The sequence below is a fragment of the Anser cygnoides genome, chromosome 4, assembly GCF_040182565.1.
Source record: "Anser cygnoides isolate HZ-2024a breed goose chromosome 4, Taihu_goose_T2T_genome, whole genome shotgun sequence".
NCBI classification, from domain to species: Eukaryota; Metazoa; Chordata; class Aves; order Anseriformes; family Anatidae; genus Anser; species Anser cygnoides.
In genome coordinates, this window is record NC_089876.1 from 41,767,901 (window position 1) to 41,785,812 (window position 17,912).

Consider the following 17,912-nt stretch of genomic DNA (forward strand, 5'->3'; position numbering starts at 1 on the left):
GTAGTGCCTGCCTTATTACTGCTAGAAGTTGTAGTATTTTCTTTTTAATGATGTCCAAACAAATTATCTGTTAAAAATAGACTGCATGGTAGCTCAGTGGGAAACAGAATTTAGCAGGCAGAAGATCAAAAGGAATTAAGTGCCAGAGCTCTGGCCTATGTGCTCGTAAAAATTGATTTGACTTAATAAGTTTAATGCAAAAGGGAATTGCATTCTGTGCACTGCTTTCCTGTTGATTTTTAAAAAGTGTGGGAGCACATCTTCCCTGCTGATGTCCATTAACTATGTCCATGAATACATAAATATAAATTGGGTTCTTCACTTTTTTCTTTTTTTTTTTTTTTTTTTCCCAAACTCTTATCAGCATTTTATAGCTAGGCAAACTAACTGGATTCACGCAAAAAAACTGCTAACAGCTGCTATTTTCCACTCATCTGAAATGCTCACTTTTTTCCCCTATTGATATTAAAACAGTAAAAGCCCTCAATTTTATTGACTTATATTTTGCAATAACTGTTTCAACAAAGTATGAAGGTATCGTATCATAAGTAGGTAAAAGCAGCCACGTTTATCAGCAAGTAATCTTACTGATATTTTGTTTTTATATATTTATTTACTTGTTTTTCAGGGTGATAATTAGTTTGTTTTGCATCAAAAGTTCCTATTGAAGATTATAAAACCTAAACCCGAAAGTTCTACCTGTTCATATTTGGTCTTGTAATCAACTTCTAAAAGATTGTTCTGTCTTTAGATGTGAAATGCACAGACACAATGCTTATAAACCACAAAAAAAGATTGCCCCAATGCATTCTTGCACTCAATTCTTACTTTCTTGGTTAAGTGCTGTCCTGCTACCTTGCTTTTGTGAGAGCGTACAAAGCATTATGACCAGTTTTCTGCAAAATCATTTTGCTTGTATGAGAATGTATGTACCCAGTACCTGCTTGGCCAAACAGCCACTGCTTTTAAACAATCCTGTTACTTATTCATTGCAATAGGACTGTAGCTGCTACCATTGTAGCTGCTACCACAGTCATGAAGAAATTAAATATTCCATCTTCAGTAGTATTGGAAGCGAGGACAAAGGTTTAATGTAGTCTAAACCCCATAGCTTAGGTTAAGACATGACATTCTTTATCTTCCCTATCTGTCCGTGACTAGACTCTCTGCTCCTTGATTTTCTTACATTTCTGTATCTGGTGAGTGTTTGATATAGATCCCATAGCCTTAACCCTGAATTCTGTCATGTAACCATTTAGCCACAAAGCTGCTATACTCACTAGAGTCCAGGCACCACAGCGTGGTATCCAGGGCCGGGGTGGGAGGATGGTTGTACCTGCCTCTTGCTCCCCAACACCGAAACATCATGCATGGAACAGACTGGTATGAAGAGTGGGATTTACTGAGAAGTTTACTGAGTTTCAGACACTGAACTGTAGTACTGAACCCCAGCCGAGGCTGGTTGAGATCATTGTAATGGTACAGATCAGGCTACAGAATATGGCTGTTGGAGTCCAGTCACAAGTCTGTTGTACTTTAACATGAGTACAATCTTTGTCACAAAGACTTAAGTCTGCATATGGAAACAGAACCAAGTCATATTACCAAATTCATGAACATCTTTCTAACACATCCTTTGTCATTATTTCCTGATATTCTGGTCTCGTGTGGAAAATACAAAGAGCCAAACAATAATTAAATTGGGCTTCTACAGCCTTCCCCTTAACACCCACTACACCAGGAATTAAATTCAAACAAAGTGCTGAGAATCTACCATGGTTTATCCTTCTGCAATTTAAGTAGCACCAGAGAAAACAATGTCTTAGTTATGTGATGTACTTTCATTTTATAAGTGCCCAAACAGGTTGGAAACCTACATCTTACAAACAAATGCAGCTCCCAAGTAGCTTGTAGGTTTTTGAATATTTTACTGCACATGCCCCTTCTAAAGAGAACATGATAAAGGCATATATTCTCTTCTAAGTACAAGTTCATCAGACAGTTAACTATTAATTGCAATCATTTACAGGAAACCACCATCAAGTTTTATGTGTACTGAAGTAGAATTTCACAGAACACAAACATGAGCAAGCCCTTCTTGTGTGGTGTCTTCTAAAAAAAAATGTATTTGCCATTCACATTTGTGAACCAACCAAAGCCCAGGAAGAGGAATGCTTCTGAATCCTCTCTAAGAACCTAGTATTTGGTGTTAACTTCCTATGTGAAGTGCCCCGTTTCTGATTCCTCTCTTGTGAATGACGACTCGAGGATCAGATCTTAAACTTTTCTCTATTTCAAAATCTGTTAAGCTTTACCCTGAAAGAAAATCTCTAAGGAAGGATATCACCCAAAAGGAGAATTCTGCTCTGACCATCAGTGCATATGTATGACAGTCCTAGTTCTGTTCAACTCAGCAGTTTAAACTGTTTTGTCCTGTAAATCACAGCAATCACAATTTATTCTTACATGTAAAAGGATGCCCATGTGGATTTTGCTGGAGAAAGGTGAAACAAAGAAACATTGGGCATACTACAGGTCCCGCTAAAGCTTTGTTCATGTGCACTTTTGTGCAACACCTCCAATGGCAAAAAAAAAAGTATTCAACTGCTAGAAATATCAACAAGTTCAATTTTAAACTGATCTTACCAAACTACCATTTCCCATTCTGTAGTTTTACTATCAAAATTAAGTGTATATATATGCATGTATACATATATATGCATACACATAAAAGTATGTGTACACATGTATATGTATACACATACACATACATGCGTATATATATATACACATATTAAAAAGACTTAACTGATCTTTAAATTCAACTTCTTATCCCAGTTCATTCAGAAACAATTTATGTTTTCTCTACTAACAATACCAAAATCTTTCCTGCAGCAGAGCAAGTGCACATCTTGTTCACTTACTGGGTTAGGACAGTACTTGGACAGCCTACATAGAAATGCATAGGGTTGATTTATGTGGGTAAAGCAAGCAGAGCACAATCCAGTTATTGTCTAGAATATTATTGGTTTTAATTCCATTAATAGTAGTTGTCACAGAACTACTAAAGGCTGAGATCCACAGAAGACTCAACAGGAAGTACACAGCAGAGCTCTCGATGACTTGACTAGAAGAAGTATTTGTGTTAGAAATTCAGAGCCAACAATGGATGGCCCAGTGCAAATTGCTGCAGACTATGGTTCCAAAAATATCACATCATACTTCTACTCAAACATGTCCCAAAATACCTTCGGAAAACGAGGTGGCAAAAGTATATTTTTACTATCATACTACTCCACTCTCTCATTAGAGTTGTAGGTTTTTTCTGTTATATTGTCATGAGAAAAAAAGTGCTTCCTAGTTGACATAGAAGATAAAATCTGTAAGCATGCAAAGTGAGACAAATTATTATTTTTAAAGATTGTCACTTTTATTAGTAAGAGACAATTTTTTTAGGCTGAATGCTAACAGCTACCTTATAACTTATTACCATAATAATCATTAGTTCCTGGTGCTTTCTAAAGATAATCAAGAACCCTGCAGGTAATTAGCAGCTCACTGGATTTATCAGTGTAAAACAACTGAACATACAAGCATAAATACAAAAAGTAAATGATGCAACAAGCTTCTAACCATAGTACTAATAATACAGAAAGTGAGCCACATTTTCTATGTACCCCAAAGAAGATTTCTCTGCTACATTTCAGCCAGGCATGGAGAACTTACTTACCTGTTATGGAGTAGACAAATCATATAAATCTAGTTATCAACAACAGACCAATCTTTCCCAAGGTCTGGAATTGCCACATCACCTTTTTAATGGTCTTCATTTTGAAAGATGTTGATTCCACCCGTACTACACTGAATACGTCTAAATAGATGAGTAGCTATGTGAAAGAGGTTACCTTGCAAGCATGTGGATGTTTTGGTTAGTTTTAACCTACCTGGTATTGAGATGAAAGTTGTATTAAGGCTAGAAATAATAAGAACAAATAATTTATGGCCATTGCAGACTTTTTACTGTGGGCTTTGACTAATTGAGAAGGGAATCCACCCTCAAAATCATGCACAAGCTGCCCTCCCTCTGGGCAACAACACTATCATGAAAATGAAAAATGAATAACAAAAAAAAGTCAGAAACATAAAAAATAAACATCACATTTATTTAAATAAAAATATACACATAGTGTACAATGGGCATGGCTTACAGACAGCAATGAAACAAAAATGCTAAATCCTGAAGTATAAAAAGAGTTGAATTGCTTAGTTGTGCTTCATTTCTCTGAACAATCACAGAACATAAACTAAAGTCCAATTAATGTTACTTATACATAGTCCCACGTGCTCCAGAGTGAGACAGGAACATTACAAGGAATAGCTACACCAATGAAAACAAGTACCAAAGTAACTCGGGATTTTAGAATTTTTGATGTCAGACCTTTCATAAACAAAAGAGAATTGCTGAAAACTTTTAAAGCAGTTTGCATGACAGATGGAAAGTGTACACAACACCACTGTGAATAGTCAGAGATATAAGTTACAGCAGCATCACCCAAATCCCACCACTCCAAACCCCACAGATTCTGAGCAACCAACCATTACACTCAGATTTCTACCATAACTCATGCTCCTTGTCAGCACGCAAACTCTAAGCCTTATGCTTCAGCTCTTTGGAATATGGATATATTGGTTCACAAATTCCTTCTATCTATTTCACTTATTCTGAACTTTTTTTTTGAGAAAATGGAAGTTTTTAATCTTGGATCATGAGCATTATGCTGAAATTTATTGTTATGGTGTGTTATTATTCAGATAACAGAGTGGGAAAAACATTTGAGTGCTGCAGAGCATAAGCTGACTGTTCTGGCAACAGAACTGAAAATGTGATGCATAACTAAGGAAAAAAACGATGTTCTAGAGACTGAAGTCTGGGAGCTTTTTTAAAAAAATGCAGTTCTGTGATATTTTACTTTTTAACATGCAATTTACAAGGTAAGTTCATGTTTTAAAGAACAGTAAAATATGTTAAGAGCTTTGATTGTAAACATCTGCTTTTAAGCTGCAAATAAGTGAGATGCAAATTCACAGATGGGGCACTGCCTGTACAGCACAATTTCTCTTTACAATAAAAAAGCATAAATAGAGACATCATTGGTTTCAAGTTTACAACGTAGCCAACTGACACAATATATGTTTAAGTTCATTAACTGATTACATACATTAATTCATATAGTAATTTTGCTGCATGGTCATTAATGCAATTTATCACACCTGTTGCTGTTCAGTGCATTTCCTGCTTGTTATAAGCTGACCATAAGATTTCCTGAAATGTGTTAAAGCTAGAAATAACATTAAGCTTATTTTCTGAAAATCATAATACGCATATTAAACAGTGGGCTTCAAAATGCTATGTTCCATTTCGCATCTAAATATTTAGAGATGATTTAAAATACCATTACATTTTAAACCACTTAAAATAGGTGAATTTTCATCCAATTTGATTGTTTTAGACACAAAGTGTTTGTTAATTTCCTTATTTAAATTACAAAAAGCAAGAATTTGGACAGTGCAAAATTAACATTGCAAAGGATTTCATTAAGGCTCCTTTCCAGTTAATACTTAGTTTCAGCTGTCCTCATATTTTTTCTTTGTAACACATATATTGCTACCATTCCATCAAAATATGCAAGTTCACACAAAATCAGATAACAGTTAAAAATTTGTTTCCTAATTGCTCCATAAAAGCTAAAATATAAACATTAGTAAGAACATATTTCAAATTCCCCAAAAGAAAAGTTCAGAAGAAAAAAGACCTGCCTGCTTAGTAATGTCAGGCCTGTACATGCTACATATTAATTATAGCAGTATTATCATTATCCCGGGGAAACAAAAAAACTTCAACTTTCCATTTTTCATTTTTTTTCAGACATTTTATACCAGCGCTCTGTTTAGATGCTATCCTGTGGTACAAAAGCAATAAGTATGTAATGCATTGTACAAATATTCAAAGTTGGTAGCTCTCATTTCAGGTTTCTTTGAGGCAGTTCCTGATGACCTTAGCTCTACAAGTAATACCTTCCATGAGTAAGACAAGACTTGGCTTTAGATGCAGATATATTTTTGATTGTTCATCTTCTAGCCCTTGAAAATTGCTCTCCCATCAGAACAGATTATTTATCTTACAAATCTTTAAAATGGAGCTGATACGGAACACTTTCCATGCATATGCTGCTAAGATCAGTATGTTTCCCCTAACCCTTTGCAAACAAATGGTGCATATTGCTAAGAAAAATTTGCTTAATTCTACTCCACTGATACTCACAGTGATCTACAAGGACATACGCAAGACCTCAGCTGTTCAACTCCTCTGTTGGGCAGTCAAATGATAGACAGGGGTTGAAGTGTCTTCTACACAGGGTGCTTATACTTGGATTAAAGTAGCTATCAACCCACAGCAAAAACAAAAACAAATCTTTGTTTCTTTATAATAGGCAAACCAGAAAAAAAAGGTTTTGAATCCATGATTAACTGACAACTCAGTTTTGGTGAGAAAACCTCTGCCTGCATAAAGTGATATAGGCCCATGGCAGGCAATGATAGAACAAAGGAATATTTGAGCCTGTTTCAGTACTGAAGCAACAAAACTCTTCAAGTACAGTTGGAACTGTGTTAGGTTTTAAAAAGGTGTTTGTGACCCACAAAAAGACATTCCAATGAAAAAACTGGCATGAAAAAGTTCAGTCTTATTTAACACAAAATTCAACCTACTCTTCTGTAATGGTCCAAGCCCAATGGAATTTTACTGCAGTACACTGATTTCATTTTTTCCTGATCATCTTTAACAAATAACAGATCTGATTTCACAAGAATATGCTGGGTGTTACTGTTAAAAAGGACAGCAATCTAATGTGTTTTTTTCTTTGTTTTCCTTTTTTTTTTTTCAATGTGGCTCTACTACTGAAAACATTTTAAATATAAAGGTAACATGAGAGTCACAATGGTAATTTAGAACACTAGTGCGGTTTAAAGGCTAAGGTTAAATCTTGAAAGACTGTTTTCCTAGTAAAAGGAAATCTATAGAACTTCATATTTTGAACTTGACAGAATGCCCATGGGGCTGAGATAAAGAACTATAAGAACCTATAGTACCCACCAGTGAATACTGTTCCCACACAGAACTTTACAGATTATTTTGGAATTACTGTAAGAAAGGCCAGCATTCTCGATTACATATCTTTGGGATTATTTCAGAGGTGTGTAAGGAATTTACCACTATTTCTAAACTGTACATGTAAAGTTTCCCTAAGTTAATAATAATAATAAACATGGCAGAAAGGAAAGTGAGGGCTAGTGCAGCAATCAGACTGACAGAACAGAACATTACTTTCCTAGGAAGACTTATATTCCATAAACCTGCAAATAAAATTTCATACAGATAAGCTGTGTAACATTTAAACACACACAAATTTATGCACACATCCATCCACCCACTGAGTAGTTACTACTTCTACTGATACATGACCGGAAAAATCAAGGCATTATATTCTCATCTGCCTGAGAATATCTATGATGCAATGCCAACTCTTCTGACATCTACTGCTGAAGTAATACATTTTAAAAGAAGAAAGTCAATCATGACAGAACATTATAAAAATGGAGACATACAATACAAATAAACAAATGCAACAAACCACTGTTTAAATGACCTACTTCACTTTGGAAAAGTATTCCAATTAGTTAAGTATGTTGGTATAGTTGAATTCCTGTCTTCGCTAAAATCAATGACTATTGAAATGAGGATCTCTTCCTGAGGTTCTCCTACATGCCCCAAAGCCTTATCTTAGAAATACATAAGATGGGTTTTTATCTTAAAAATACATAAGATGGGTTTAATTCTATTCACATGATAGATCATTTCTAAGTAACCACCCAATTAGAGTTTGCAAGATCAGGTGCTTAAGTAAGCATTTTTACTAGTACAGTTACAGATTTGTACCCAATAATGGGTATTAATAGATTAAAAAGAACAAATTATATTTCACTGTGCATCAAGGTTTCTTTGTCTTCTGTAGGAGCAAATAAACATTAACCTCTTTATCCATAGCAACTACATTTTCCTACAGATATCCAAGTTCCCAATGCAGTTTCATTTGGGTAAAATTCTCATATTTCTGCCTTAGATATTTTTTTCTCAAAACGAATGCATTACATAAAGGTCAGTAACCAGTGAAAACTTGTTTTTTTGTTAACTGTATTTCTCTCTGGGGGGCAAAAGGCAGCAATAAATAGATACAATTAGAAAACACAAATGTTCTTTGCAAGACAAATTTCAGGACTAACACAAGCTAGCAGAAGCATTAACATTCTTTTTTAAAGCTGATAGTTGTTCTTTATCCTGGAGTGTCCACACACAGCATTACAAGTTTTATATAAATCAGTGGTAGCTAACTAGTCCTAATACAGCAGGTTACTCTAATTATAACATTTATCTCAGGCTACATAAAAACATGCATGTTTTTATAGCCTAAAGATACATGAACTCCTATATATATATAAATCATTTTACCTACCACTAAAGAAAATTCAGTTTTAAGAGTTTACTGTAAGCAGGAACATGATAGGTCATATTCAGGTCACCTTACGTGAAGAATTATTCCCCCTGATTTCAACATGATTTATGTGCAAGGAAAAGTGAAATAAGTGGTATTTGGCTCAGGTGCAGAAAGCCGAGAATGATACATTGAAATGAACTGCAGGGAACGAGAACAGAATTACCAAAATTACAGTCTGTAATTACTGAAAATATATTGTGAAGCTACCATGCTTACGTAAGGAAGCTAAATGTAATGACTAAAATTTTATTTAGGCCAGGTATTAATATTTGCATCTTTCATAAACAAATCTAGAAGGATTTAATTATTCATGATCAAGACCTCAGTGCTGCGCTGGTTCCAAAAAACACTATTTCTGGCAGGAAGAGACCCCTTAACTCAAATCTCGGGTTTTGGTTCAGAGACAGAATGCCACCCTCCAGACTGATAACATCAGTTCATAATGCAAATGGCATTTCCCTTTTCAATCTGCTGTCAAACTATCCAACAACCTAATTCCAGCTGGTTGATGAATCATATTAAGCTTCAACTTCAGAAGGAAAAGTTGAATATATTAGGTTTTGAGAATATTCAGTCCACTAATATTTCATATTTTATTTCATGATGACTAACTCTAGTTATTTTCATGTAAAATGTTAAACCTGATAAAAGTAACACCTCAACTGGTTACACATTCCCAAGTAATAAGTCATAAACAGCAATTTTTTATATTCACTAACGAGCATCACGTATGTTCCTGATTACATATTTGTTAAACTTAGGTGTCAGCTTTTCCATATGTCCCTTCTGGAGGTCTGTAGTACTTTGGGAAAGCCATCAGTTGTATCATGTTGAATGCATACTTTCTGCATTTGACATTCTTCAGTACATTCTCTATGCGGCATCCTTCTCTAGTGAAAGGGGGAAAAAGTACAACTTCATGAAACACAGAATAAATAAATAAGCTTTATTTGTTCATTGCAGAGTTTCAGCAACAGTTGAAGTAAAAATAACAAAGATTCAACTCTACATTTTTGTTTTCCACAAGTGATGATACATCTTACAAAATTAAATCTAAGGCCAGGCCCAGTACAGTTATTGCCCTCAGAAATAGGTGATAAGATTTTTTCCCCTAATATATTTGCCCTTGAGGTTTAAGGTTCAGTTAAAAAAAATTAAATAATGATACATTTCATTTTAATTCCAGAAATATATTTGCCTTTTATACCTTCTAATACTTTTTCAAATTGTTTACTGTATACGTGAGAGTACATGTTGCCATAAAAATGTGTATTCTAGGAATAAGGCATTTTATTAAGTCTGGCCCTATAGATTTCTGAAGGAAAGTTTTGTCTCTGCTTCATTTCTCCTATGTTCGGCTTTGCAATGAAAAAAAGAGAGAATGGCTTTTCAAACAGCCCAATCCAACTCTCTGCTTTATAAAGGAAAGATGTTTGTTCACGTACGGTACAAAAGTCACAAGTGCCAAAGTGGTGCATCAAGACATAAACAGGACTTAGTTAAAAAGAATATAAAAGTGTCTTGAAAGCAAAAGCAACTAAAGCAACAATTACAAACAGGTTAATTTAATTACAAAACAGAACTTGCTCTATTCCAGTTGGTTACTTGACAGAAAAGGGTTAGTTGTAGCAAATAACCATTTCTTGAACAAAAAATATCCCATCAGCTGATAATAACAATGAAAATAACACAATGAAATTAAGTCTTACAAACCACCACCCTGTAATATTGGTCTGGGGGTTAGTCTGTATTGTGCAAATCCATTTTTAATTTTTAATTTTGTCATACTAGTTACTCTGGAAAGAGGGGTTCAAGCATTCAGGATTCCACATCTTCTTGTATACACAGTGACAGCATTGTAAGTGGGCTTTCTTTGAGCTAATTACAGTGGGAAAGCTTTACCATGGACAGAAAGAGCAAATCAATTCACTCAATGCATAGTATACTTCTCAGAGTTCAGAAAAAAATAACAAAAACAGTACATTTCAGACATTTGTATCTTAAAGATGAATCCTTGGGGTCTGAAATTGTAGAAATATTACAGCATAATTTCTTTTTCTAAAGTTAGCATGTTGCTGTTTGTAGAAAAGAAAGGAACACAAGTGAAGTTTATTGATATTTGGCTAATAGCAAAGCAAGACTTAAAATAAGCCACACAACCAGCAAGTGAGAGCTGACAAGCAGCAAGGCGACAGGATAGAAGTGTCGAGAAGTTGGCTTGTTATCAGTTAGACAGCCTGTTTCGGGATCATCCGATTCATTCAGTGCTCCCTGGGTTTGTCTGCTGTTAAACAGGGGAAGTTAGGAACAAATAGAACAGCATTTAAACAGCAAAGAAAGCCAACATGTAGGCATTTTGACAACAAAGCGAAACTACATAGCCATTCTGATGAAATAGATTTATGCTAAGTACTTGCATATATTTAGATTGTTCTACAGCTGACAAGGGATGCACAATGGCTAGGTGGATAACATCTCTTTAAGCCTACTAAGTGCCTTAGGGTAGTATCCACAAGTTAACATAACTTATGAGATGAACGATACTATCATTACCATGAACACACACACCAAATGTAAATGAAATAAGGAAGTAAAAAAAATAGCTAAGGAAGCAAAGAAAAGAAAGATCACAAATATGTCACAACGTGGCATTGACAAAATAATGTCTCCATGGTTTTCACAGATTTTTCAGTCCTGCTTTACTAACTACTAAGAAATATATAGACAGAAATAGAGAAGCCACATGTTTTTTTTTGAAAGAGTTACAACTATTCTGAAATAGTTTTAAATGACAGTAAATTGTCTTCAAAATTTATCAGTTCTGGTGGCTCAGCTTTGAAAAATGCAGTTATTTTTATTTAAAGGCTCACACCTGTATTACCATAAGAAATTTACCTTGTACCTTGTTCAGTCGACTCAGCTAAGAACTAATCTGCTTACAATGAAGTTGTACCGAATCTCTGTAAGTTGTACAGTCACTTCCCTACCAGAGCAGCAGGGATACTTTCAAATCACCACCAATCTTTCCTATTGTAGTCTTGATAGCTTCTATACAAGTAGAATTATACATACTTCAACTATACCTCTTCAGTCCCTCTGAACTGATCTTTATTTGCATATGCTCAGGATTCCTGTTCATGGACTTCCTTTAGGCACTAAGGAACGATGAGAATTTTAATTTTCTAGTTACTATGAATATTCTGTGATGAAAAGGTAACTCTTCTTTTTTTTTTTTTTTCCTTTGTAGATGTAAGAATATCCAAATACATCAGATAGCAAGAATTCTCATTCAAAAGCACATGTCCCAGGTATGCTGTTTGTCAAGAAAAAGTACCAGCAGACCGTAAAGAGACTGTAGGTCAGTAGAATCGCACAGCCCCATGTAAAATGAACTCAGAACTTCCTTCCTCTTCTGCCCTCATGATAATATAATAATTTGTGATCAAATATGAGGACTCAGTGTATTTCTTTTCATTAATTTTCTGCTTTATCTTATATTTCTATGTACTTCTAAAAACATACTGCTTACTATTTTTCCTTTTCCTTTCTTAATCTTAAGGCAATCCTACAAGTTGGCCTCTGACCCTTTTCCACTCTCCCTCCCACCTTTTCCACTCTTTGAGATGAGCATGAGAGTTTCATCTTACTCCCTTTATGCCCATGATTGGGAGCTCTAGCTCAGCACAGTCTTATCTATCCCTTCCTGGCCTCACATCCCCAGGGCTTTTGGACAGTTCTGGATGTCCTCCACATCACAAACTTCACATGTGCATTTATGGCAGAGCAGACGCAGAGACTGAACTCTTCCATCCAGGCAGCAACAAAGCTCAGCGTTCAGCAAGTTTGCACAGCCTCTGCATTAGCCACTGGTTAGGTACTTCATTCAGAAGGGCGTTAGTTTTGCATGCCAATAATTTATTCTAAGCAGAGTGAGTTACATGCTTACAGACTGCCTCTCCGGGGATGCAAACCTCCTACTTCTGTAGCTTGCCCTGCTCTGTTTTGCTCTGTATCTCATTGACAGTACAGTCTTTTATCTGTTTCTACAACTCCCATTAGCATCACTACGATTTGTGCACTTATAATGATGGAAATACAGATAATAGCCATTTGTTCTATTATTTTTTTTTCAATAGAAAAGCCTACAGTACATTTGTTCTTTGATACGCTGAAAAGAATGATCAGTGTCTTTCAACATAATTAGTTCTATCTTACCCCCAGGAAAACCAGTGTGAACAGCTGATGCATGGGGACCTCTGTTCCACATATCAGTCGCATCATTCTATGCATGATTCAGTAAGACATTCTCAAAATAGAGCAAGGGGATCCAACTCCATTACTAGCTATCCAAGAACAAGGCTGAGTGGAATATCTAAACATGCTTTTAATTTAAGAGGAATATTTCATCACAGACAGGTGCTTTGCTAAGCACTGCAAATACTTTTCAATGCAATTCAGTGACATCTTGTAACAAACCTTGAAGTGTTCTCCATAGTGACTGAAGTATCTCAAGTTAAACAGTGGGGACCTATATACACTTGGCTGCCTGTAGTGTGACAACACTGTTTCCCTTTGCCCACCTAAATCTGGTGGAAGTTTTACTGCATCAGAAAGCACGCATCCAGTTGTTGCCACATCAGCTGGATTTATTCAGCTTCCAACTGACAAAGCACAACCAGAACAGAGTGGTATCTGACCCTATAATGGTGTGAAGGCATAGCCATAGCTTTTGATGTTCTCCCCATCACAAACCACATTCTAAGAGCTCTTAAGTCTCAGCAAAGGGGAAGGAAGAAAGCTTCCAAAATATTAAACAAGCTTGTATTGCACATGCACACATAAAGGGACTAGTGAAAATTTCTGAATTCATAACATCTGGGGTCACAAACACCTCTCTAACCTATAGTACTAATTTAATTCATTTACTTTCAAATTGTTTATTTGAGGCTTACAGCAAAGTACAAATAACAAAATGACAGCCAAGGGTGCTGTAACTTTAATGATGATATAACCATTTCAATCTGCCTTCTATCTCAGTTGGTGTTTTATCATCTTAAGCTCCTATTGAGATAATGTTGCATGCCTATCAAATGAGAGAGAGCAAAACAGCAAGTACTTTCTGCTGTCTTTTAACCTGGATGACAAATTGTTTGAAACTCCGAGCAGTGGAGCAGAGAATGAAAATGCTGTGAGGAAAAAAAGAAGCCTCTGAAGAATCCTTATAAAGTCAAGCATGCCTACCAGGGCACACTCCAGCTTTTCATTATCACACTGCTTGGCCATCCCTGCACGGTGTTTTTGGAAGAGACACATTTTTATGCCTTGGGATACAGCCTTCTCCTAGTAGAACTTTTCCAGATCCAGCTACTAATGATACTGGAAATGCTAAATTGTCCTAAAGCAGTGCTTCAGGAAGAATAGTTAGGCAGCTTTCTATCAACACAAGGATCCCCACGTGCTAGCAGTGACTTCAGTCTGAATTCATTGTTTTATATACCACAGATACTTTGGGGAATCTGCCTTTTTTGAAAATAGGCTCAAGCAAGCAGTTTGTGAGCCTTCTGGGTTTTTCTTGTCAAACTCCAGTGCTGACACACAAAAATGGCAAAAGCGAGATGCTTCTCTTTAATCCCTTACAACAATGGCAGCAAAGACATTTCTTCAAATAGAAGTGATTGCAAATGGTTCTCAATCTTACACAATTTTGCTAACTTACCTCCTGTTTTTATTTAAGACTAGCACAATCCAGAACTTTTAAAGAAGAAGCTTCTCCAAAGAGTTTCAGCCCTCTCAAGGTTTTTAAATGGAACAGTCTGCTTGCTTTTTTTTTTTTTAATACAATTGTTGGAGTGAAAGCTACTTAGTTTTTGCATTATTCATGTTACTGCAATTCACTGAAATGCTCCAGTTGTATGAAGAGGAAAAAACAGTGTTTTTAATGCACAGCAGTACAGTTCTAGGAATGCATCCTTAACTTTTTCAAAGTGGGGAGATGGGATCCTTGTGAGCATCTCTTGGCCATTATCAAGATGCTGCACCACAACATCTGAAATAATAAAATGTGATTCACAAGGAAATAGATCTCAGCCCAGTCCTGGAGGACTGCTGAATCAGCAGAACTCACATAAAACAGATAGAGGAATATTGGGCAAAACCCCTTTATGTTCAAAGGTAAAGTTGATAAAATAAAACCTCCAACTATCTGTAAAAAAAAAAAAAAGTTTCTGCATCATTTTAAATGGAAGACGTAGGAAGGAAGCTATCAGAAATTTTCTGTATAAACAATCTTTTCAATAGTTTTCTGCTGTGTACTGTTGTCAATAACTTAAAAAAATTCCTCAAATCTAGACAGTATTAAATAAAATAAAAAATGCTATAAATCAATTTTTGCTGCTTATGTGATCCTATAATCTCCACTCAGGTTCAAAACTGACATTACTGAAACTGAATAGCAGTCTTATATCTAAGAATACTGATGAATTCAGTCAGCAATTTGGAGACAGCTGGTACTAAACATACATCAGCAATATAAACATATATAAAATGTGCATCAAATTGCCACACTAAAACCACTCTTCTTGTTTTATCTTCTATAAAAGAACAAAACAAAATTGGAAGTTCAGTTGGAAGAGACCTACAGAGTTCATTTAGTTCAACTGCCTGGCCACTTGAGGGTTAGCCAAAAGTTAAAGTTGTTGAGGGCACTGTCCAAATGCCTCTTGAACTCCGACAGGCCTGGGGCATCAACCATGTCACCAGGAAGCTTGCTCCAGTGTTTGACCACCTACACAATAAACAATTTTTTCCTAATGGCCAGTTTGAACCTCTGCTGGGGGAGCTTTGTGCTGTCCTGTACTGTAACTTCTTTGCCTATTCTTTTCTCTTTTGCCAGTATCCTCTATTCCGTTAATCCTTTCTTCTCTCCCCCATTCAAAATATTTAGTTATATTTTAATAATTATATATTTTAAATATTTAACATATATATTTTACAATTTCATCATTTAATGTGCTCTCCTTACCCTTTCTACTTCCTAAATAACCAGAGGCTTGTCCACTGAGTTTGTCCAGGCAGCAGATTCATGATGGAGTCATAATAACATGACATCTAGATCTTCAAAAATATAATGAACACATAGTAATTTGTTTTGCACTCAGACCTCTAGAGCTATGGTTTCTCAATCTGTCCAAAGAAAAAGATTCAATCTGAGGTGCTGGTTAGAAACAGCAGAGTACTGGAAGCTCAGCTATGGTCACAGCACAGCTTTTAAACACTGTTACGGACAGCTCATAATGGATCCGTAAAGCAACAGATTAATTAGCACACTCTCTTGCAGCAGTAGTTAAGAGGCCGGGAGACACCTGGTTTCTGTGCACACAACCACATCCTGCAAAACCCTGTTGTTGTACGTGATCACACTGAAAAGTACTCTGGACTCTTCGGAAGGAATGCTGGAGTCAAAATTCGATTTATTCGATTGCTCTCCTCCCTTTCCTGTCTACATGTTCCCATTCAAGTCCAACTAACTACAGATGTCCAAATTTCCCACCAGGTTTCATCAACAGACGTTTTTAAATTTCCCAGGGCAAGTGAATGGGAGGCACTTCCCACACTTGCAACCAGTAAAACAGCACAACTCACTCCCATTTTGGAGTATGGAAACATCCTCCTGCCATCCTGCTGTGCAACATCCTTCCCAAATTAACGGTGTGGAGTCTTGCAGATTAAAGCAGATAGTCACGACTTATTATCTGATCATATGTCTTCTCTAAATTAAGAGAGAGACATTATCTCAATTCTGATATAAAACTCCGGAAAATAACCATATATTAAAAAAATAAAACAAAACAAGAACAAAAAAACCCACAAGCGTTCATCTATCCTTTACAAATGTGCATCAAAGAAAGCATCATTTGTTGGTTCACGAGTCCAGTTTAATAATATTGAAGACAGTTCATGAGTTAGGTATTTTGTCATTTAACAAAATTAAATGGTATAGCAGTGTAGAACTGCCCTCAGCAGTTCCCTGCTGCTGAAGCAAAATAGCAAAACCAAGTTCACGTTACATTCCCTGCATCCCTCTTTCTCTGCCAAAAGACTGCTGAGCACTGGCCGCCACGTGGGAACAGCCCCTTGGTTGTGCCAACCCCCAAACCTAGGGGAGCACTGGTCTCTGTTGGCCAACACTGTGCCAAGAGACACTTAATAATTTCACTGAATAAAATCACTGAGAAATCACTGAGATCACATCCTAGAAACATTCCCCAGTAACTTGTAAGTGTGGACACAGGCTTTAATTCCTGCAAAGCTGTTCTGGTAGCGTGTGAAGGATTAGCTTCAAAACTGAAAGGTGAGGGGTTTGCAGGAGAGCTGCTGCTTTACCTGTCAGAACAGCTGAGTGGTTTTTGAAACATGATTTTCACCTCTTATTATACTTCAAGTAAAGGATTTGCTGTTTGATCCTACTATTTACTAATACCATTGTGCAGCATTACACGTCAATTCTACAAAGGTTTCTCTTCGTATCCAAAAAAATATGATTCTAATAATCTTCCCAGACATTCTTCCATAAAGTATTAGGATCACATGCAAGCAAAATTTTCAGGACAAAACTGCAAAATCTTTCCTGAGAAACTTCTCTCGGAAAGTTTAAATTCAATCTAACATGCAACCAAAATTAAAGCAAATGTGATCTATGGCCTAGTGCAGGAAAAAAGAACACAAAAAGAAACAAACCAGGCACAACCAACCCCCGAGACCACAGCTCTGGTATCACAGTGACCTGAGTGTGGGAAGTGATGACGACGACATCCTTTGAATAAGTTCTGAACATACGAAATGTTTTCCTTCCATAAGGTTGTGGCGCCAGTATTATTGGCTAGTGAGTCACACTTATTTCCAGTATGTTTCTGACATAGAAAGGGGAGTTTTACCAAGGATGTGATTATACGTTTAGCTCACAGAGCACAGTGAAACCGTGATAAATTCTCTCTTGTATATCTAATCGTGTCTTAAATACTTCCTGTTGACCATGAAGAAACTTCATGAATCATTCCTTAACTTTCAGCAAAGATTTTTTTTTAAGCCTTTTTACTCCATGGTGAAGAACAGCTGAAAAACTGATTTAAGAGGCCGAATAGGCTTGTTGTACAGCCATGCATGAAGGATAGCGCTTAAAATCTGACATTAATTTCTACATGCTCAAGTCTATAAGTAGGATGACAAAATTAAGGTCAGAGGGAACTGTTGGTGTAAAATGAGGATCAATTATTCTGTGTTGCAGTTGTAATTCAGGTCATT

The 17,912-nt window shown here is 36.1% G+C and overlaps 1 protein-coding gene across 11 annotated transcripts in view; it reads right to left on the minus strand.

Moving 5' to 3' along the window:
- Positions 1-9,537: 9,537 nt before the first annotated feature.
- The window catches only part of INPP4B (inositol polyphosphate-4-phosphatase type II B), a 294,090-nt gene continuing 285,715 nt past the window's right edge, over positions 9,538-17,912 (minus strand). For 10 of the 11 annotated variants that reach the window (XM_048074997.2, XM_048075001.2, XM_066996676.1 and 7 more), the window contains one exon: positions 9,538-10,896. In XM_048074997.2, coding sequence (XP_047930954.2) covers positions 10,722-10,896 — 175 coding nt within the window. In that variant the 3' untranslated portion in view covers positions 9,538-10,721. The remainder of the gene's footprint in view (positions 10,897-17,912) is intronic. The other variant, XM_048074995.2, reaches the window with a different exon arrangement.